Source organism: Cygnus olor, chromosome 27 (assembly GCF_009769625.2).
Source record: "Cygnus olor isolate bCygOlo1 chromosome 27, bCygOlo1.pri.v2, whole genome shotgun sequence".
Taxonomy (NCBI): domain Eukaryota; kingdom Metazoa; phylum Chordata; class Aves; order Anseriformes; family Anatidae; genus Cygnus; species Cygnus olor.
Window position 1 is genome coordinate 5277109 of NC_049195.1, and position 21440 is coordinate 5298548.

General features: G+C 52.6%; 2 protein-coding genes and 1 long non-coding RNA gene across 4 annotated transcripts in view; 2 read left to right on the forward strand and 1 right to left on the reverse strand.

Moving 5' to 3' along the window:
• The first annotated feature begins 1051 nt into the window (after nt 1–1051).
• On the forward strand, nt 1052–3437 carry LOC121060454. The gene is made up of 2 exons (XR_005814822.1): nt 1052–2115; nt 2224–3437. It is a non-coding gene; the product is annotated as an uncharacterized LOC121060454 (long non-coding RNA).
• TM2D2 (TM2 domain containing 2) lies at nt 3047–4448 on the reverse strand. The gene is made up of 4 exons (XM_040538276.1): nt 4191–4448; nt 3997–4084; nt 3784–3899; nt 3047–3589 (listed from the first exon to the last, which is right to left on the reverse strand). Exons 1-4 carry the CDS (start codon nt 4394–4396, stop codon nt 3376–3378), a joined length of 624 nt encoding a protein of 207 aa, XP_040394210.1. The 5' UTR covers nt 4397–4448; the 3' UTR covers nt 3047–3375.
• A 3867-nt stretch (nt 4449–8315) lies between these two features.
• Nucleotides 8316–21440, forward strand: part of ADAM9 (ADAM metallopeptidase domain 9) — a 28983-nt gene continuing 15858 nt past the window's right edge. For both annotated transcript variants that reach the window (XM_040538278.1, XM_040538279.1), the window contains exons 1-5: nt 8316–8471; nt 17019–17116; nt 18270–18334; nt 19389–19467; nt 21341–21417. In XM_040538278.1, the coding sequence (XP_040394212.1) occupies nt 8402–8471; nt 17019–17116; nt 18270–18334; nt 19389–19467; nt 21341–21417 (389 nt within the window). In that variant the 5' untranslated portion in view covers nt 8316–8401. The remainder of the gene's footprint in view (nt 8472–17018; nt 17117–18269; nt 18335–19388; nt 19468–21340; nt 21418–21440) is intronic.

Below are 21440 nucleotides of genomic sequence, written 5' to 3' on the forward strand. Positions count from 1 at the left end.
TCCAACCCTAGTTGTGCCTGGAATAAGCTGGTCTTGTTGTGAAAGCGTAATTCAGAATTACTTCACGATTCTGCCTTCAACCAGCTGCTGCTGCAAGGGCCATCATCCAAAACGGGGACAGACGTCTGTGTGAACGCGAGGTGCTGCCGTAGTTTTTGGGCTCTGCTCCACTGGGATGGCGAAGTCACGGGGCTGAGCACGCTGGCGGTAAGTGCTGGCACCTCCTCTGCAACCTGCTCTGAGCGAACCCTCCGGTCCCTTGCAGGACCTCGCGGTTACACAGAGAAAGGTCGGAGAAGTGGCTGCTTACTGCGGCTCCTGCTCGTGGTTACTGGCAGCTCGGAGGAGTGACGCCTCGTGGGCTTGGTCCAAGCGGCCCAGGCCTGGTAGGAGCGGGAGGCAGCTCCGCGAGATACTGCACAGCCGTGGGGCTCGCTGCGGACACAAACCTGTGCCGCTTCTGTCTGCACTGGTGCCCACTGCTGGCCTGAACGCTGTGGTGAGTTTAACTGAGACCATGAACGCACCGCTTCTCAGAGGAGTAACTCAGACTTTCGTCTTAAAATGATCCGCAGCGTTTAAAGCACGAGCAATGCAATTTGCTGCTGTTTTTCCTGTGGGCAGTACCAGCGAGTTCTCGGTCTTCGCTGAGATGTGGCTTTGGCTGTGCTTCGGTTGGTTTCAGGAACGCGTTTCATTCTGTCCTTCTAGGGAAAATTCAGTCAGGATAGAAATACGTGGGAATCGAAACGCTTCCATGAGCTCTCAAGTAAGCAAATTTTGTTTGTCGTTCTACTTTTCCATCCGCTCTGTCCGTGAGAGCAGAGCCTGGCAGCGGGGACTCCACTCGCGGCGCTCGGGGCTCCCAGGCCGCCCGCGCGGAGCCGCTCTGAGCTGCCTGCACGCGGAGCTGCCGCAGCATCACGGCCACTGGGCCGAGGCCTGCGCACGTTTCAGGATGAGATAAGGGCCGGGCTTGCATTTACCATATTACAACATCTATTTCTCCTTTTTGTCTTTATATTTATGACTCCATCCCTTTGAAACCTTTTTTAAAGGTTTCAACAAGTTGTAGCGTAACTTCAGGCAGAGCAGAGAACGCTTGAGAAGCTTCAGCTTAGCATTGAAGAAAAAAATGGCATGTTGAGATTCTGGCCTGGAAGGGCTGAATCCACGGGCAGCAGGGCGGCCACAACGACTGCTGCCTTTCTGAATATGAGGGCGTGAGGAAGGGTTGGCCTGATGGCCGACACCCTCGGCACTCAGCGCAGTCAGCAGTGGCCTCGGCTACGGAAGGAATCTGAGCCCCTGCTGTTAGTTGGCAGCTGCGGGGCTGAGAGCATGGGGAGATGTTAATGATGATGGGCTTCTGCACACAGGATTATTATTTTTTTCTTTCTGGCTTGCAGCTTAATTTTTTTTCCCACCATGGGCTTTCCAGCCCCGTTGTTCCACTAGTCTGAAGAATGTGGTAGTTTTATAATGAACGCTCCCCCCACCCACCCCACAGCCCCGAGACCTATTCAAAGCTGCCAAATTCAGATTACTTGTGACCTAAATGGGATATAAATCCCATTCCCCAGACAGAAGGAGTTGTTGCAACAACCCACAAACCAAAACTAGAACAGGCACAATTCCCTGCCAAATTGAACCCCTTCGCAGTTCCACTGAAGACAGAAGTAACACCGGCAGAAATTTGCTGAATGCAGACAACTGGAGGGTGCTTAATTTGCAGAAATGTGTGAGAATGGCAAGTATACGTCTGCTGTGTTTTACGTCAAATGTTAATTGACTTTTGCATATACGGTTCTGGTTCTGGTGGCTGGTTCTGTCTGTGTGAGACTTACTGTAACAGCTTCCTTTTCCCGTTTTTGTTCAACTTGTGAAGTTTTCAAACTGCATCTGGTAGGGCTTCCTCTTTTGTGTGTGTGGTTGCTTGAAGCTTCTGCTCATTTCGGTAGCGCGCACGCCCTGTGCCGTGGCTGAAGCAGTGCTTCAGGCAGCGGGCTGACTAGCACGAGGACATGCGTGATGCAGGATTCACCCTTCTGCGATCCTGACCCCTTCCCAGCTCTCTGATGGCTCCTGGCCATCCCCTGCAGCTCCAGGGTGGAAGTGAGCCTCTTGTCACTAATGAGGCCAAGCTTGTATTTGGCAGTTTTGTCCGTTTGCTGTCAATTAACTGGGGCACAAGTTTACTCATCGGGACTAATGTCGTCACAGGCATAAATGTGTGCAGTACCTCTAACGCCACGGGAGCCGAGCTGATCTGCTTTATGAGGACGTTACCAGAGCCTGCAAGTGGAGCTTGGCAGAGTGACTGTAAAGTGCAAACGGTTGCCACCGACCCGCCGTGGGTTTTAGCAAATGTGAGTATCCACCCGCAGTGGAAAGGCGTGAGGCTGCTCCATGGCAGAATTTTAGATTGTTTTACAGACTGCAAGTCCTTTCTGTGCCGTCAAACACTTTTATTTTGCCACTGCGCAGACTTTTAACGTCCACCTCTCAACCAGCTGTTCCTACAAGCCTAACCTCAGCTCCCCTCTTGTTCACGCTCTGCAGCCTGTCCCTGGAGCCAGCACTTAGCTGCAGCACCACGCAGGATGCCCTTAACCGTGAAGGGCAGGGGACAGGAGACCCAGGTAACTGTAAAGTAATACACGTACTACTTTGGGGTAGATGCAGTGTCCTAGATTTCTGGAACGTGGACATAGTAGGGGAAGCCACATCAGTGGAAACAAGTGCTTCATTTTGTGATACTGAATTTATTTTTGGTGCACTGTGGCTTTTCCAGCCTGAAAGAAGGAAAAGTGATGTTCTCCAAAAGGGTGCGGTCTCCCCCAGATCTAACCCAGCTTCACACGAAGCAAGCGCACGTGGTCTTAAGCAAGTCAATTAGAATTGGAGCTCATGACTTTGCCACAGAGTCTCTATAACACTGTTTGGTTTCAACTGTAAAGCTTTGCTAAATCATCACACACAACCACAGGATGGGGGCCTGCATCTCTGTGTGGACGTACCCTACTAGCATCAAAAATAAGTGGAGTCAGCTCTTCCCAGACTTTATTAAAATTAATTTGATTGCCAGTGTTTGCAAGGTCTGAGTTCTTAAACTGTTACCGGTTGAGGGGAAAAAAGCCCAGATTATTGTAAACAAGCAAAATATATACTGAACAATTTTGTGTCCAAGGTATGTACAGAGGAATTAACAAGAATAATTGTTCTGCAGATCAAGTTACAGCATTGTAAATCCACGCTTGTGCAAGGCAGAAACCCGCACGAGAAGTCTGTTCTGATGCTATGCAGCAAGTGGAAGCGTCCATGCCCAGTCCTGTGGAGACACTGTGGTTTTCTTTGGAACCAGCTTTGCTCCTGTCAGTACACGGTGCACCAGTTGCTGCCATCGCTGGGCATCAGCCCTCCGGTGATGAGGAGAATCAGATCCACAAACCACCAGATCCCGAGGCCTCCGAGCGTCAGCAGCTTCCCCACGGCGGTCCCCGTGTGGCCCAGGCAGAAGCGATCCACTCCGAAGCAACCCAGGAAAAACGAGTAGAGCAAAGTGGTTATAAAATAGTGCCCGGTGTACCTGCAACCGGCGGCAAGAGGTGGGTCAGCGGGGGGGGGGGGGACAGGGGGCGGGGGGGGTGTCAGGGCCCGGCTGCTCCCCGGTGCCGGCGGCGCGGCTCCCCCCGGCGGGTGCTGGGCACACTGCAGCCCGGGCCGTGCCGGGCCGTGCCGGGCCGTGCCGGGCGGCGGGGGGAGGCCGTCCCCGGCTCCTACCTGATGCAGGGCTTGCTGCCGCGCAGGAAGCTCCGCGGCTCGGCGCACTCGATGCCGTCCAGCGCCCGGCACTGCACCCGCGTGTGGTCCACGTCGCCGTGCGCCTGCCCGCCGAACTGGGGGGGTCGGGGGGGGGGGCTCGCCTCAGCCTCGGCCTCAGCCGGGCCGGAGGCCGCCCCCCCCGGCACCGGGCCCCGTGCCGCCGCCGCTCACCTTGACGCAGCCGTGCCCCAGCTCCTGCTGCGCCGTGGCGTTGCCGCCGTGGTCCACGGGCTCCTCGCACTCCACGAACTCCTCGGGGCTGCGGGGCGGGACGGGGCCGTCAGGGGCGGCGGGGCACGGCCCGACGGGACCCGGCCTGACGGGGCCCGTCCCGCCCCGAGGGGCCCGCCCCGCGCGGCGCTCACAGGTAGGTGCAGAGCACGAGCGGCGCCTGCGGGTCGCTGTAGGCCCAGGCGGCGGCGGGCGGGTCCGGCCCCGGCGCGTCGGGCTCGGAGGCGTTGTTTGGCGCGGCGCGGGAGGCGCCGTGCAGCAGCAGCAGGTTGCCGAGCAGCAGCGCGGCCTGCCCGCACAGCAGCGCGTAGCCCAGCGGCCCGCCGCGCCGCGGCGACATGGCGGCGCCCGCTGCTAGGAAACGCCGCGGGCCGCGCCGCGCCGCCGCCGCGCTAGCCGGCAGCCAATGGGAGCGCGCGGCGCCGCACGGCGGGAGGCGGGGAGTAGCCGCCGGTGGCCAATGGGAGCTCGGAAGGAAGGGGGAGAAGGGAGCTGCGGGGCGGCGAGGAGGAAGTGCGCGCCGGATGAGGAGGCGATTGGCTGTTAGCGGGGAGCGGCAGCCAATCGGCAACGAGCGGGGGGCGGGATAAGCAGCCGTCCGGGGCTCTTAAAAGGGGCACCGCTGGGGGTGCCGCACGGTGTGGGTCCCCGGGCCGGCTGGGTTGGGCTGGGATGTGGGGGCTGGCGGCGGGCCGGGGGGAGCGGGCGCCGGGCGCCGTGCTGGCTGCGCCCCGAACGCGCCGTATTTACGGTGTTATAACGAGCAGCACGCGGTGTGTGCCCGGGACGTGGGAGCGGGGCTGAGGCTGGGCACAGAGCGCGCCCCGCCTGACCCTGCCGTTAAAACACCGCCGCGCGGAGCCGCCGAGCCCCGTGCTCGGAGGCGCGGGGGGTGCTCGCGCCCCTCAGCCTGGCAGAGATCCGCGGCCGTCGCTCCCTGGAACGGGGCGGGTGACGGCCCCCCCCCCCCCCCCCCCCCGCGGGAGGATTTCTGAGAATTCCTCCTTGCCGGTTCTGCGGCTTTCTCGCGGAGAACCGTGCAAGTAGCTGGCGAACGACGGACCTCGTCCGGGGAGCTCGTTCCGGAGCCTCTCCCCTCCCTTGCTCTCTGCCCGAAGCTAAGGCTCGCCCAGCGCAGGCCCGCGGCGGCCGTTGTCCGGCTCTCAAAGTCTCAGTGACCACCGCAGGTATCCGTATGTACCAATTTACGCCCTGATGCGCCGCATTGTGCTGCCAGCCCCGCTTCCTTTAGAGACCGGTCCGTAAAATACTTTAAGGCACACGAAGAGGACTGACGGTGACAAAACGCAAAGGAGGAAATACCTTTTGTAGGCTTTCTTCACCGCTGCAGGGTGGATGCACAGGCCCCAGTTATTTGCTGGTCGTTCCGTCTCTGGCGTTTCGCTGTCCTGTCCGCTGCGTTCTTTAAGAAGCGGGGCGGGTGTCTTGCAGTCCCACTGTCAACTGCTGCAAGAGCAGCGTGTTCCTGCTCTGACGGAGGATGTTGGGATGCTTTTTCTTGAAAAACACCAAAGTCCCCTCCTTCAGCCAGGCATTGGGAGAGATTATTTTCAACATCTACCACATAAACTTTGTTTTCACGCTAGTTACTACTTTACCTTTGGTGTCAATAGTTAGTTTTATGTCCTTTTGGCTCATCAGCTGAATCAGCTAATGATTTCGGCTGTCAAATTGCACGGCTTACTCTTGCATTACCAATTTCCTGTGGAAGTGAGACGTCCAGCACGCACAATTTGTTTCTATTTGTGTACAATTTTTTTAGTAAGTTCACTTTTTTAAGATGTTTCCCGATTCTGCCTTTAATCCCTGTTTAAGAGAGTATCTGTCATAATCAGGCCTTCAGAAAGATTAAACATCCTGATTTTAATATCGAGTAATCTCTGAGGTTCTTGTGTGCTGTGGTTCTTCTCCTTGTCTTATTCTGGTCATACAGTCTGTGCAGGAGTGCTTGCCTTTGAGGTTTCATTTGTGACTTCAGACATTGCAGCAGTTCCAGGATTTATTGGGTTGTTTCACCTGGTTCTTTTCCAAGAACATCTTCTACCACTGCTGAGCAATAGCTCTGCTTGTTCATGAATTTCAGGGATATTTCCGCTGGCGGATCAGATGAGCTTTTCCTTCCAAAGCTGACGGGCTCACATTTGACCCAAAACATCTGTTCAGAAGCTGTCCTAGCCTTCTTGCCTCCTTTCTGATCTGTTTCTGGGGTTTGGGGCTTTGAGGTGTGTTGTCTTAAATTCCTTTTACTGCAAAGCTGGAATGGTGGTGGTAAGCAATAGGAGAAGTCAAGGGAGATGGATATGGCTCTTGCTAAATGTAGACCTGGGAATCTCATGCCCCTCAGGCAGGAACCACTCATTTATGGGATGATTGATGTTTGTGTGTTATTTGTATAGTGCGCAGTGATATCCGTATTTGATCCATGATAAGATCATAATCCATGGGAAGCCTCATATATCTCGAGTAACGCCTAGCTTATGTGAAGCACTGGGTATTACCTGACTCAGAAGTTATGTGTAACTTCTATAAGGGTTGAAACGTATAACCTCTGTCCCACACAAAGTTGCTTCTAACATTAGGCTGGAATACAATCTTCTGCCCCACGCTGCGGTATTACATTACTTAGCATGCCAGCTTCCTGTCTAGCTCTGTGGCGTGGTCCATTAGGATAAGTAAAACTGGCTTCAAGTTGAGTTGTTTCCTCCTCCCAACAGGAACAGGAGGATATCTGGGGGAAGAAACTCGAGTCACAGGTCGTCTTCCTACTACTCTGGGAAAAATGGCTGTATAGTTTCAGAATGCCGAGGGCTCTCTTTAACTGTTCACCACAGTGACAGCAGCGTAACCCCCTGCAAACATCTTCCAAGAACTCATAGTTAAGGCGAAGGAGAAGACTTGCACCAGTTGCTGGGCCTGTTAGATGTTTATCGATGTCATCTTTTGCATTACATGTACTCAAAAGCGGTTTCTAAAATGCTGCAGATGTCAGTCAGACCCCTACAAGTGTGAGGACCTGCGTGTGGGTGTCGCTGACAGCCCTCCCATGGCGCTCGTGCAGTTGCCTGTTGTTTGTGTCTGTGCTGATGAGACCTCTGTGGCCTTTGGCACAAATCTGGCCCTGGATCTACAGCGAGATATTTCGCTGCATCGGTTTTGCTCAACAGCAGCAACGTGGATGCTCAAAAACAAACAAAAAAACTAATTTACCAGACTCAGAAGACCAGAAAAGGTCGGTATATGAAAAGTTGTCAGTGGGACTGGGTTTTCTTCACGTAGGCTCTTGCACAGTGTGTAGTGTAGTGTACTGTAAGTACTACACAATAGCCTCTCCGTAACCTGTTAGTTAACGTGACTGACACGTCACATGTTGTTTATGCCATCTGCGCTCAGAGGAAGGCACCGTGCTTCGCGGGGTGTTTTGGATGGGTGTTTAACATGTTGCTGTGTGCTGTCAGCGGCAGGTTGAAGCAAAGTATGTGACGCCCAGAGCGGACGGCAGTAAAGTCTGTGACGTGTTTCATTCAGAAGCAGCTGATTTCCCTTACTCACCTGTATCCTGTGGTATCACGTAGTGGAACGCTAACGTGAAGTTTTATCTCCGTGTGCTTCACATGCATAACGTAGGATTTTTGGAAGGAAAGGCCGGCAGAATAATTGTTTTGAATGAGGACGTGTTCGGGTGTTTCTCCTGAAACAACGGGGCTCTTTCCGAACCGCGGTGTTGCTGCACGTGGTTGAGGCTTAGCCCCCGTCCCGTGGGACTCGGACATTTGATCAGACCGCGCGTGTGGCCCCGGGGTGGCTGGTGCCAGACGGGAGTTTCGGCAGCCACGGGCGGCACGGTGCGACTTGTCGGTGCCCTGCCTCTGCCCTGGAAGCGGGCAGGTGCAAGTGCACGCTTCTAAGCGTTTTTGCCCGAGGCTTCTGTGACTTCTCACAGGGCCGTCCATCGGCTGAACTACTCAGAGCCCGCAGTTACTCCCGCCGTTGTCTTTGTGGGAGCAGCCCCCAGACACGTCGGTGCCTTCAGGCGGCCGGCTGGGGGCTTCCCGCCGCCCACGTCCACCCGCGGGCACCCCCGGGCCGGTACCCGGCCGCCTCGCACTGGTGCCCGCCTCGCCCCCCCCCCCCCCGAGGCGCTGCCCCTGGGCTCGGGGCGAGCCCCCCCCTGCCCGCCCCTTGTCCGTGGTGCTGCCGGCGGCGGGCGGAGCGGCCCCGCCCCGGGGGGCGGCGCGGCGCAGGCCCCGGCCCGGCCCCATAAGCCCGCGGCCGGCGGCCGGACCCAGCGGCCAGGCCGGGAGGGGCGACGCGGACGCGGGGCGCCATGGCCGGGGCGGCGCGGAGCTGCCTCTGCCTCCTGCTGCTGGCCGCGCCCGCGGGGCCGCTGCGCGCGGGTGAGTGCGGGGGAGCCGCGACCCTCGGCGGGGCCGGGCCGGGCCGGGCCTGCTCCTGCGGGCGGCCTCCCCCCGCCGGCCCGGCCCGGCCCCCCCCCCCCCCCCTCCCGCGGCCGGGCTCCGGGGGGGGCGGTGAGGAGGGCGCCGGGGGTCGCGGGGCGGCCCCGGGGGGCAGCGGGGCCTCGGCGCCGAGGGGCGCGAGGCGGCGGCCTCGGGCGCGGCGGGGTCCGGCCGAGCGTGCCCCGGTGTCCAGGTCCGGGCCTCCCGGAGGAGCGGCCGCTGCCGGCCCCGCGCTGTGCGGGGCCCTCCCGGGGCTCCTGCGGGCAGCGGGTCCCGGGGCCGTCCGCGGCGCCCCCCGCCCGGAGGGCGTCCGGTGGGGTCCCGCTGTGCGGGGGTGACGGGGCCCCCGTCCCGTCCCCTCTGCTCGGGCAGCCGCGGCCCCCCCGAGGGCCCCGAGCCCCGGCGTGAGCGGGGCGGCCGCGTCTGCGCTGGGTCTCGCAGGGGGCCGGGGCTGCGTCCTGTGGTGGGACCGCGAGCGCAACAGGGTGCGGGCACGGCGGTGAGCGACGCGGCGCTGTCTTTATGGGCGCTGACGATGCCGGTTCTGTTCTGTGTGAGCGGCAGGCTGACACATCTCACCTACCATTGTTGCCTTCCAACGGAAGGCGTCTGTGCGTTGCGTTGAAGTTCTGTTTGCTGTTAACGGATAGTTTCGTACTCAGGGCTTCCTAATCGAGGACCCTTTCCTGAAGCTAACAGTGGTGCTTCGTGCTGAGAAGTAACGCTCCTGCGGAGGCTCCCTGCGTGATTCTGAGCTGTGAATTTCTTGCCTGGCGCCCGGCGTGTTGTCACCGGTGGTTGTGAGCCGTGCGCCAGACAAAATCCCGACTTTGACGGGTGGCTGTAGGCTTGTCGGGGAGGTGGAGCAGTGTGTGAGCACCGCGAGGAGCAAAGGCTCACGGCGCATCTCCTGGAGGTTGGACGTGTGTGCGTACAATGGGCTGGTCGCTGTCCTGAGGGTTAATGCTCCGGTTCCTGCCCGAGGATGAGGGAGGAAACGCAGGTCACTGGAGCCCCGGGTGGTGTGCAGGCAGCGTGTCCCAGCTAATAACGCCGGGTCCTGAAAGATATTAGGCGTTGGCTGTCTCAGATCGGGGCATGACCAAGCGGCAAGCAACCTGTCACCTGTTTCAGTGCCTCCAGACACCTCCAGCTTTTGGGTTGGAAAGTAAGCGCTTTGGGTGCTCCCCAGCGAAGAGGGATATGAGGCAGAAATGGGGTGTTACCGGAAACTGCTAATTGAAAATTCCTGAATGAACGTAATCGCATAGGGATGTGTAGCCTTAGGGGATCTGTGTATGTTGTAGATTTTCCCTTCCTGTTTGTGTCTGTGGGAGGCATCAGCATTTGCCTGTATAAATCCATAAAAAAGCAATCTGGCATTGCCATAGGTAGGGATTTTGCCTTCTGCCTCCTGTCTCTTCTCTGATTCTTGGTGTAACGTATGTATCAGGATGGTCTAGCCGCACTTTATCAGTTTTTAAAGGAATTTTTAAAGTGTCTGAACACTTTGGTTTGAATTTTCTGAGGAGATGCAATGTTTGCTTAAGATAATTCTTTTGTTCAGCTCATGAGAAACACAGCGCTGCCTCACCCGTATTTCAACAGATCTGGGACAATCATTCAGCAGACTAAAGAGGTTTTTGTGGTTATTTCCTTTGAGTGAAGAATAAAAAGAGGAAAGAAACTTCAGTGTAGCTAATGTTGCAGCTTGTAGTGCTTTGTTTGTGGAAAAAGGAAGTTTGAAACATGACTTTGTAGTTTTTGCACGTCTCGAGCATTCTCATTTCTTAAGATTAAAAAAAAAAAGTTTATTTGCTCAACTCTACTGAGTTCTGTGATTGAATTCGTACTGCGTGGTTTCCTTTGGCGACCAAATGTAAAGATAGCGACATCCCTAAAAAGAAGCGTTCCCACAAACCTCAGCCGTGTGAAGAGAGTCGACCTCCGCAGCCGATGCGATGTGGAGGAGGTGAGCGGGCTCTGCAAGGCGCTGCCCTCGGAACCAGCGCCGCCCTGGTGCTCACGGTGAGAGGGCTGAGCTCCCGGGCAGGGGTAAATCATCTCCCACCCTCGGGTAGTGCGGCTTTGCTCCGTTTCTCACTGTAAAACGAGGGGCCAGGCTGGAGAGGATGTTAGTGGCAATACCAGAGGAAAAGACCGATGGTCCTTTTTGCGGAAGGAGAGTAGCTGTTGTCCTGCAGACAAATTAGAGCGTGGCTTTAGAAAGGGCAGAGGGAATACCGAGAGTCTAGACGGGAAACCCTTACAGCATAGGTCGGGGTTTCGGTAGGAGGGAGGTGAGAACATTGCTGGAAACGCTGCTGTAGAAGAGCTCAATATCATTGTCAACTTCCCACACCACTAGTAAAATACCAGGAGAAATGACATTGACCATTCTTGTCTGTTTTAAAGTATTTCAGGTAAGCAATAAATCAAGTGCATGACTGTTTCTCTTGCCATGATAGTTGGTCATCTTTTCCTGCCTTCTAAGAAGGCAGTGACGCAAGGAGACCCGCATGGTCTGAAAACTTAGAGCAAGGGAGGGAGGAGATGTGAAGAGAAGTTCCAGGCAGGAATGCCCTGCAGAAGGAAGGCGCGCCTGATGCTTCCAGGTGCTTTGGAGATGGAGCACGACCATGGACGTGCAAGGCGCTCTTTAGTCTTTGAGGCGTCAGAGGAACCAGGACTGCTGGCTTCCTAGGAAATGTTCCTTTTTTTTTTTTTTTTTTTGCAGTAGATTTGTTAGCTTGCTGCTTTGTGTAAAGCTCTAAATATTTTTAAGTGGACTTGGATAACATTTACATAGTGAAAGTGAAGGAGTTTCTTGCTTCTAGTAATTTGAAGAATAAATCTTACCTGCAGCTGTCATCTTAGAGCGAAGGTCAGCTGCACATAAACATGCCTTCCCCGGGATGTGATGGGTTGAAGAATTACACCGAAGAAGTAATCAGCGGTTGAATATCATTCCGGATGGACGTTTTAATCCCATCCACAGAATTTTCTCCTCAGACAGTTGCTGCTCGGCAAAGTCCTTTATGGTTTTGATAATGGGATACGGAGGATGCATGCTGAATCTGCAACGATACCCAGAAAGGATTTGAGCTCCTCAGGGAGGGATCAGCAGCGCAGGTAACGCGGGCATGTGAGAGAAATACCTGGCAGTAAGATGCAGCTTTGGAAGGACAGGTGCAGAGTGTTCTTCCAGGGTGGAAATAATTGTCTGCACATGTGAGTGGGGTGCAGGAGCATGTTGGCAGGGAGGGAAATGAGTGTTGGAGTAGGTTAAACTGCCAGTGAATCACCCATGCTGCTTGTTATGGAAAAGAACAAACCTGTGGAGACAGACAACCACACAAAGCAGTCTTTCACAAAACGTCTGAAGCTTGATACTTGTGAGGCCTCGCTGGCACACCCTGTCCCGTTTTGGATCCCTTTTTAGGATAGGTGCAGTGTGACTGGAGAGCCTGGTCGCACCGAACGGCCGGAGCCCTCGGAAATACGCTCCACGAGGGATTGCTGAAAGAATGGGGTTTACTTCCGTAGGGGAAAGGAGAGGGGAGAACGACAACAAACTGAAAATGTAACAGACGTGCAGCCAGATGGAAGGGGAGGGACCCGTCCCCTCCACTGGGGGTAGACGTACGGCTGAAACCCCGGCGAGGGAAAGCTGCCGGACGTCAGGGACACGGGTGGGAGGCAGGAAGGTGGGCTGGGAGGCTTCGTGAAGCTCTCTGTGCTCCTCCTCGCAAACAGTGTTCTGTGTAAGTGTCAGATGATGGTGCGGTTGACTTCATCTGTTAGTTGTAATCAATTATAACACAATGGTTAGCACGGTCTGTATATTTAATGCGTTAGCAACGTGCGTCTTTTGATTCGATCTCGTATTAGTTGTGTACATGTTTAAGCTCAGTGCTGTTAACCGATACTCTAGGTTTAATACGGTTATGACCGCACCTTTACTTTTACGGTAAAATGGCTGAAAATTGCTAGGATGGATGTAGGCACCAGATAAATCCAAAGCAAATGTCAGCTTTGCCTTACTTCTGTGTGAAACTAAGTTTTTTCCTGTCTCAGTAGGAAACCTTCCACTCTCACGCAGGGATTCAGTAAATGGAAGCGGGCAAATACAAGCGTATGGTTACGTTGGCAGTCCTCTCTGCGATGTTCGCTGATGGAAAGCTGTACACAGATTTGGGTAGGATCGGAGGAATTGTAGTGTTTTGCTTCTTGTAAAGAATGATGCTCTCTGTCAGCACTTGGGATGCTGAAAGCAGCAGGGGATCCGAAAGGGGTGCTGAGCAGAAATCTGGCCATGCAGCCATTGCTGGCATTTGGAGCGCTGCAGTGCCCGGAGGTGCTGCAGGTGGGATGGGTTTGGAGGCTTGCCTCCACAAGGCCCGGCCTTCTCCTCCGTCTCCTCCGTCTCCTCCTCCTCCTCCTCCTCCTCCTCCTCCTCGGTGCAGGAGGGGGCTTGTGGGTTCCTCGTCCCGGCTGCCCATGGCCCGAGCTGGTCGCCTGCCGAGTGAGCTTGGCGTTGGGAAATGAATTCTGTGGTGTAATAAGCTGCAGTCTGAACTTCCCTGACTTTTCTTTTTTTCCCTTCCGTTGAAGAGAATGTATTTGATCGCACCTGAAAGGCTGGGGAAGGAGATACTGTAAAGACGGGCGACGCCTGGGCTGGGCCGTGCGCTGTGGGTGGCTGCGGCCGTGTGTCTGTAGCGGAGCCAGCGGTCTGCAGGCATGGTGAGGTCCGGGGAGGCAGGAGGTGCAGCTTGGCCTCCGAGCGTCGATCTTACCTGTCGGGGAATAAATGCCCCACCAGCTTCCCTCGGTGTCTGAAAAGCCACAACAGCGCTGATTTGTTTCACTGGTTTTCAAGCTCCCACATGCTGCGGAGCATGCATGGCATTCTTACTGCGGATTCAGGGCGGGGAAGGTGATTCATGTCTTCCTGATAATTAAGGCAGTCCTTAATGAGACAAGATAAATACTGTGGATGCAATTGCTTTTCTCTGCTTGGAAATAATTTCAGCTAGTGTTACGCCCAGGCGTGAGCGATAAGAAGTGTGTTCTCAGGTGCTGCGGTGGTGTGCAGTAGCTGTCAAGATTTGTGCTCCTCTCTAAGAAAAAGCCAGTCCCACAGCAGCAAGCCTTGAGGGTAGGAGGAGGATTTAGGGGCAGGGCTCTCTTTGCGTGTTTTAATTGCTGATTCGTTGTGTTTGTCCCTTCTATCTGAGTTTTGAATAACCAGTCAGATGCTCCTCTTGAGGCTTACTAATGAGTGAAATCTTAAGTGGGGCAGTCAGCATGGAAATGATTTTGTATAAAGTAGGGGTAAATGCGGTGGAGATAACTGCTAAAATGGAAGCTTTTGTTCTGGGAGGCCCCAGTGGTGGAGTGTGTGCTTTCAGACAGAGCAGAGCAGGGAGGTTTTCTCCTAATGAGAATCCCACAAAGCAAACTTTTGTCTGTCCTGTAACTAGGTGGGCTCGTCAACCTAATCTGTACTACAACATGCGAAGAAAAAGGATGTTTTTGCCAGAAGAGGGAGGAGAACTGAAAGTTAAAGGGAAAAGGATTTGCATTGAGTTCAAGCTTCTAACGGGAGCGTTGCTGTGCTCCTTAGTTCCGCCGATGGACTAGAAGCAAGGAGCTGCCTTCCGACACCTGTACTTGAGCTTGTTCTAGCAGGAGGAGACAAACACACCTTCCTCTGCTGAATCTTACGGACAATGAAGGGAAGAATAAGGCATTGCACCTGAAATCAAATCCCAAGCTGGCAGTAGTGAAGTGAGGAAAGGAGAGCAGCAAGCTGGGGAGAAGTGTCAGAATATCCTGAGAACTGAAAACGATGCTCCTTCGCCGCCACTTCTCTGTGACGCAGCCTCCCAGACTTGCCCTCTTCCCAGAAGTTCCTCCCCGAGGTTCCTCCCCGTTACATGAGCTTTGTGTGATGATTCACGCCTCTGTGTTCTGCTTCCAAGTTGCTTTTGGGGAGGCGTGCAGCTTTCTGAGCGCTGCGGGGACGAGCGGGGCACTGGCGTTTCTGTAGGCTGCGTCCCGAGAGATCCTCTCAAAGTCTCGCAGCGTCTCGTCCCCCACTTCTATAAACACGGTGGCAAAGTAACGAGCACAGAGCAGCGACATGTGAGAGCCTGGGACAGGATATGAACCGAAACGTGTGGTTGGAAGTGACAGATGTAGAGAGGTGACTTGCCAGAGTGTACTTCGGTGGTTCATCTTGGGGAAGGAAGCAGCCCTTCCCTAGGCTGTTCTCGGGCCAGGGAAGTATTGCCACTGTACTTTCTGTAGCCTTTGAACTACAGTTCAAGAGCTATTTTCAGGAAGTGTCTCTGATTATTTTTTTACACACTTCTCCAATAATCACAGAAGTTAACGAAAGTCCTGCTGCCGTATGTGTGCTGTGTCTGTTACTTCATGAGAAGCAATATAGCTCCGCCTATGCTTGTGTGACAAAGATGCCGTATTACAAACAGCGCACAGTAACGAATACATCTGTGTTCTCCAAGCAGGTGTGCACTTGCAGCGTAGCGTATGAGAGATTGAAAGCCATCTAACTGCTTTTGCTTCCTCACTGGGATGCTGGTGGAAGGCGCAGAGATGATAAGCGTAGCGTTCCTCGCTGCGCTGGCAGTGTCGGTGCAAGGCCTGGCTGTCGCTGCGAAGTGACGCTGCGCTCTTGGTGTGAGATGTAAAAAGCATTTGCGGGCTGCTAAGGGATCTCCAGATAATGTTGCTAACTGTGATAAAACAGGTCTGTCTTGGTGTAAATTTTGCTTTTCACCTGCTTCTTCGCATGCTGCTTTTGTGCAAGGCTCCACCAAAGAGGGCTGCATCCTTTGCAAAAATGAAATCAGCCCAGTCTGTGCCTCAGGCTGCTGGAGGGTGTTTGTCCACAGAGAGATGCTGAGCTTGAGAAGGGAAAAGGTAACGGAAAGTAGGCTGTAGGAGGGCGAGGGTGTGGGGCTCACCCCAGAAGCACGAACACTTTACTGTCTTCTCTTTAACCTCCTGCTGGTGCGGTAAGCTTGTGGTGCCGGCAGGGATGGGGTGTGAAAGGCAGGGATGTTCCTGCACCTCACATGGGATCGCTGCCGGCACTTGAGCATCCCAGAGCTCTCAGGTGCTGCCCAGCAAGTCTGGGGTTCGGAGGCACACGCAGGCTGCTGCAGCAGCCAGCTTCTGGCCATGCTCCAAGGCGCTGTTTTAAAACTGCGTGCAGTACCCTGGTCCCCGTCTGAGAGCTTTTGGAGCATCTCAGAAGTTAAACACCCACTTAGCACCCCAAGACGTGGGGTGGCTGCATCTGGAGGTGAGCAGCAGCGAGGAGTGCGGCTGTTCCCTTCCCCCTGCCTTCGGCTCGGAAGGCTCACGCTGTGCTGCTGAGCTCACCGATCCGCGGCCGTGAGCCAGGGCTGCTCCTCGTCCGCGGGGCAGGCGGCGAGCGGCTCCCAGCCGGGCACAGGGGCAGCGTCTGCGGGTTGGGAAAGTAACTTAGGTGTGCACTTCGCTCCTGTTTGCACGTCCATGTGGAACAGTTGCTGGAAAACCTGGTGGCTCGTGCAGGACAGTAGATTTTTGGTTGGTTTTTGCTCGGTCAGGTGATCTGTCTGTTGCATATGCAAATCATTTATACAGTAATCTGCAAAAGGCTTTTTTTGCATGCATTTGTTTCGCCCCACTTGTTTTTATAAGGTGCTTAAGTGCTCTCTAAGAACACAATGAGCAGTGCTGGCTTTTTGTCAGCAGCTCGTCAGGGGTGTGCAGGGCTGAGGGCGTAACGCTGAGCTCTGCTGGCCTCGAGCACAGCGTTAGGAAGCCCAGGAACTGCGGGAGCCCCTGGGAGCCGAGCTGGAGAGGCTCCGTAGCCCAGCTGGTGTGTTTCTGCAGCTCAGGAGACCTGGATTTGACACTGTCTTTCTTTCTGTCCTTGAGCGAGTTATCTCTGTGCTGACCTGCTTGACGTGCTCTGATTTCTGCTAATGGAAAGTGGTGGAACATGAGATAGATGCTTGTAAGAGAGTAATTGAAATGTGAAGCTTTCAATTTAAAGTGTTCTGCTCAGCTTGGTTGTGCGGCCTTTCACAGGGCAGCCCACGAGAGCTTTGCTCTGAGCCGCGCTCTGTGCTGTCCTGTGTGCGTCGGGCCTGTGCCTTCTTCTGTTTGGGCGTGTAGCTCCAGGGGTATGTAGCTCTGAAAGCGTGGGTGCCTCGGCGGTGTGGTGCTGTGTTGCTTCTTAAAAGCAGAGCCCGCAAGTCTGCGGCAGGAAGCGATGCCAGCGCCGCACAAAGGCTGCGGCGGGGTCTGCCTGGTGCCGCGCCGTGGACCTGCACTGAGCTCCAGGGGTCTGCCTGCCTCCTCCTCGCCAAAGGGAAAGAGCTTTTCGTCCTTCTGCCTTATCCTTCCGACTGCTGTGTTTCTTTAGGTGGACTGATCTGGTGGCATTTCTCTTTTGCTTTCTAGGTTTCCAGGAAATTTCTCTGTTGTCCTCCTATGAAGTTATAATCCCACAGAGGTTAGGAAGAGAACGGCGAGAGGCCTCCGATGTCTCCTCAGTGCAGGTACTGGGCAGTATTGACCCAGCTGGGGGCTGGGTTAGACACCTCCAGGGGTACTTTCCAGCCTGTATTGTTCTGCTGTAATCACATGACTAAAGACTGCACGCTGCAAAGTATTTGGATTAGACCAAATGTTTTTAGTCACAGATTTTATAAGCCTTGGCAGAACATAATATTCAGAAAAATGCCTTGCAGTTTATTGCTGTCGTTGACTAGTACTCTTGCTGTGATATTTAATGTAGTGATCAGGCAATTCAGCTTACCCACGTAATATGTAAGGACCCTAGTTGCTGTGCATAGCACTTGGCTAAGGCAAGGCTGTGGAGGTACCAGCCCACTGTGAATGTTCAATAGTAAAACAGAATTGTCCTTTTCCAGCTGTAACTAAGAGTTTTTCTGTGAAAGTCTTGTTATAAACAAGGAATGTGAAAACCACAAAGCTATTTCGAAATAGCTTTCTTCATGTGACTTTTCCCCAGCTACGCAGGAAAAGATGCCAGGTTCTGGAGGTAGGGACGATTAGAAAATAGGTTTCAGGCTCACTCACCCTGCTTATTTCTGCTCCGGTGCAACCGGCAAGATTTAACAAGTATAGTATCTGTGTGTCTGGCAGTTTCCACGTGTGGATATGCCATGTAGAATCAGCGTGGTTTGTGTTGGAAGGAACCTTTAAAGATCATCTAGTTCAACCCCCTGCCTTGGGTGAGAACATGTATGGACACAGCAGTCATCAATTCTTTTGGATGTCTGGGAACCAGAGCAAATTCTGATGGCTGAGGCCAGGTTCTCATTGCAAAGTCTTGTCAGCGCAGCAAGATCAGTCAGGAGCACGACAAACGCGTGGCCCCCTGACCAGCATCGTGCTACCAGCCAGAAGCACAAGAGGAGCAGCCGAGGTCAGCAGAGCTCCACGTCCTTCAAGGAAGCAGTTTAAATTTTGTTGCATCTCCAGTAGGAACGTTGTTGTTAAGGCTGTATCTGTGAAGGCTAACAGGACAGACTAGTCCTGAGTTGTGGAAGGTGTCAGTAGTGATCTGAATGCTTGTACCCAGAGTAGTAGCTTGCAGAGGCTGTTTCTGCCAAACTTTTGTTGCTGTCAAAGAACACTTTATTCATTAACATTAGTAAAATGCAACTTTTTCTTTTTTACGTTCAGGACAAGGTGTCGTATGCTATTGAGATAGAGGGAAAAGAATACACAATTCATCTAGAAAAGAACAAGTAAGTGATGAATTCCTTGATTATTAAATTCCAACTGTGTCCAAATGACAGGTTGGCAGGTAGCATGCTAGTTTTGATTCCTGAGGTTCTTTATGAGAAGGGCAGTTACAAACTAACTCTGAGAAATCTGCAGAGAAAGACAGTGAAAGTGGGTTGAGCCACATTGTCTTGGCTATCAGCCGGAAATGTTGAGCTCCTGCGACACTGGTGATCCTCTTGCAGTGAAGGAAGTAGTAGTTTGCTCAAAGGGGATCTGGGGAATCACTGAATAACTCTCCATTCACATCTGAAAGTAAACAAACTGAGTTATATTTCAAGTAAATATTTCTGCTTTCCTTTGGGTTTTGTTTATTGTTTCAGTTTTTTTCCCATCTCAGTAGCACAAGACTACTAACAAACGAGGAAGCTAACTTCATCTCCCGGCTCTTAATATCTGTAACTTACAGGGAACATAGATGTTGTCTGTCTTGCTTTTAATTTTTAAAGTACTACTTGAGCAACAGCAGGTTACCGTATATCAGGCTGTTTCCCTTGTAAAACTGCCTTCATAATAGAAGAGAGATAACTGTCTAAACATAGAAGGCCATTTGCCAAACTTCTGACCCTCAGGAACGTAGAAATTTGTCTACACTTGCATCTATGGATTTACAAGTATGGGCCGGCTGTCTTAATCATAGGAGACTTTCCCAATACATTTTCTTCCAAAACCGGGGAGGAGATGTTATATGCAGCCGCCTGAGTGCTGTGTTGTTTTTCTTCTGTGTGGAAGCTAGTGAGCTGTTAGCACCATCTAAAGACTTTGATGCTTGTTCTGCTTACCCAGGGTGAGGTGTGTGATTCAGTTTCATTAACAGTTCCACCATTCTGATATCTTGGATTTTGCTGTAGAAGTGCACAAGTTCTTAGTCTTTTTTTTCCTTTTGAATTATACATTTAATTACAATTTATGTACCTGTGACACTTAATTAGGATTATCTTGCTACCTGCTATAGCATCATAGTTATTTCATGATATTCCTCTTGTGTTCTTTCTCTTCTACTCTCTTTCCGTACAGAGAACTGCTGCCCAAAGATTTCACAGTGTATACATATAGTAAGGAGGGGAAGTTGCAATCTGAATATCCAGATGTCCAGGTAGGACTTCTTCCTTTTTATACCTTTCCTGGAAGGTGACTTGAACATCGAGCATCTACATGCTGAGGGAGTTGTGTATTACATAATTATCATTGTATTTTTTCAGTGAGCCCAGTTCTAATTCCATGTATGAGCCATGCTTTTCCCAGAGAGAATCCTTGATTTTGTATGAGATTCTGGCCTGTAGTTTGTCATAGCCCCATGTTTTATGCAGAGATGATTGCTGTAAAAGCAGCTCCGCTCTAAAAAGGAAATACTCTTCTTAGCTGGGAAATATCTCATTGTTTCAGAGTGGTGGTGGTGTTGTCATAGAGCACAGTGCAGTGTTTGTGCCACTTCTGGACACAGGCCTCGTTTCTTATGGAGAGCAGAAGACATGGAGCAGAACTGGGCGTTACCTGATGCCTATGTAAAGCTTTTCCTTTTGCACACAGCGGTCTTCCAGATTGGTCAGCTGCTGACCCATCTTTTCAGTTTTATGAGACGCTGTATTAGTGACGCTTCAGAAGTTTCAAGGGTTGACAGTCTAGCCATTAGTCCAGACATTTGGGAGCTACTGGAAGGGGCGGAGGACCTTTGAGAGGGACATTATATGCATAGTCTTGGAGTTATTCCACTGAAAATGTTTGCAGCGCTCTTCTTCTGTACAAGCAGGCTGCCTGCTAGGTTGCCTTTGAAAATTTAATTACTTCTGTAGAATAAGAATAAATAGCAGCTTTTGCAATACAAAAAGCATGAAAGCATTTCTAATGGCTTCCCTTTCAAAGGAACGATGCCGATATGTAAGAGGAGTGAAGTGTTAGTCATATATGATTCATAGGATTTTGTTTTTGAAAATAGAGCACCTGAACTGACTATTTACTTCCTATAAAAAAGTGACTGAGAGGAAAAATGCTTTTTCTGCACAAGGTTACGGAAGTTACGGTGACCCTGAAGGATTGTTGCATGCTTCGGCATTCAGTGCTGAAAGAACAGGCGATGTAATCTACCTGACCCTTATAGTAACATTCAAAAATGCACTTGCCAGAGAAAACTGAATGTATTTGCCATGTATTACCCTCTTTTCACGTTTCCAAAATGTCTAATACAGAGGATAAAATGGAACTATTGTGTCTCCTCGGGGCTGATGGGGGATGTTCTGTGCATTTGAGAAGTTTAGGCAGCACAGTGCCTTGGCGAGGATAGCAAGTGTTGGCCCTTTTCTTGCTAGGGGGAGGCTACATGCAGGCCAAACATTCTCCAAAATTGTTTTTTCAAAGTCTGAATGATGATTTGGCCCAAATCAGTAGGGAGGGGCTAGCCTCAAAATATTTGAGGCAGGGTGGAGGACAGAACTGCAAAGGATGGCTTAGTGTCAAGCTAAGAAATCCAGTCGCTAGATAATGCCTCTGAGCCCTGCTTGTCAGTATTGCTGCATGGTAGCAGTGTCAGCTCGGAATCCGGCTTCAGGTAGAACGACTGAGTGGGCGAGTGGGATGTTAAACTCAGATCTAATGAACTACTGGCTGTATCGAGTTGTGAAGAGCGTATTCTTCACAGAATAGGACTCGGACTGGGTCCCTACCTCCCTATATATCTGACAGTTTGGTTAGCTTCTCATGTAGAGGTCCTTGTGGCACCAAAGCACGTGATGAAGTCTAGGTGCATGCTGGAGAAGGAAATGCTGTTATGCTGTGGTAGAGCCAGAGGCAAGTTAGAAGCTGTAGACTACAGGTAAAAGGTGTGTGGCAGCTTTGACCTTAAACATTATATTGTCAAGTTGCAGCTGCTGCGGGTCAGTGGCAGGCATGGCAATTTATGTGCTCAGGGGTCGTACTGGGTGCGCAGAAATGCATGGAATATGCGTGTAATATGCCTTTGTTTTCCCACATAGGATCACTGCCATTACCAGGGATACGTGGAGGGGATCCTGGATTCTGTTGTTGCTGTCAGCACTTGCTCGGGGCTCAGGTAGCAGAACGCATCTTTTGTGC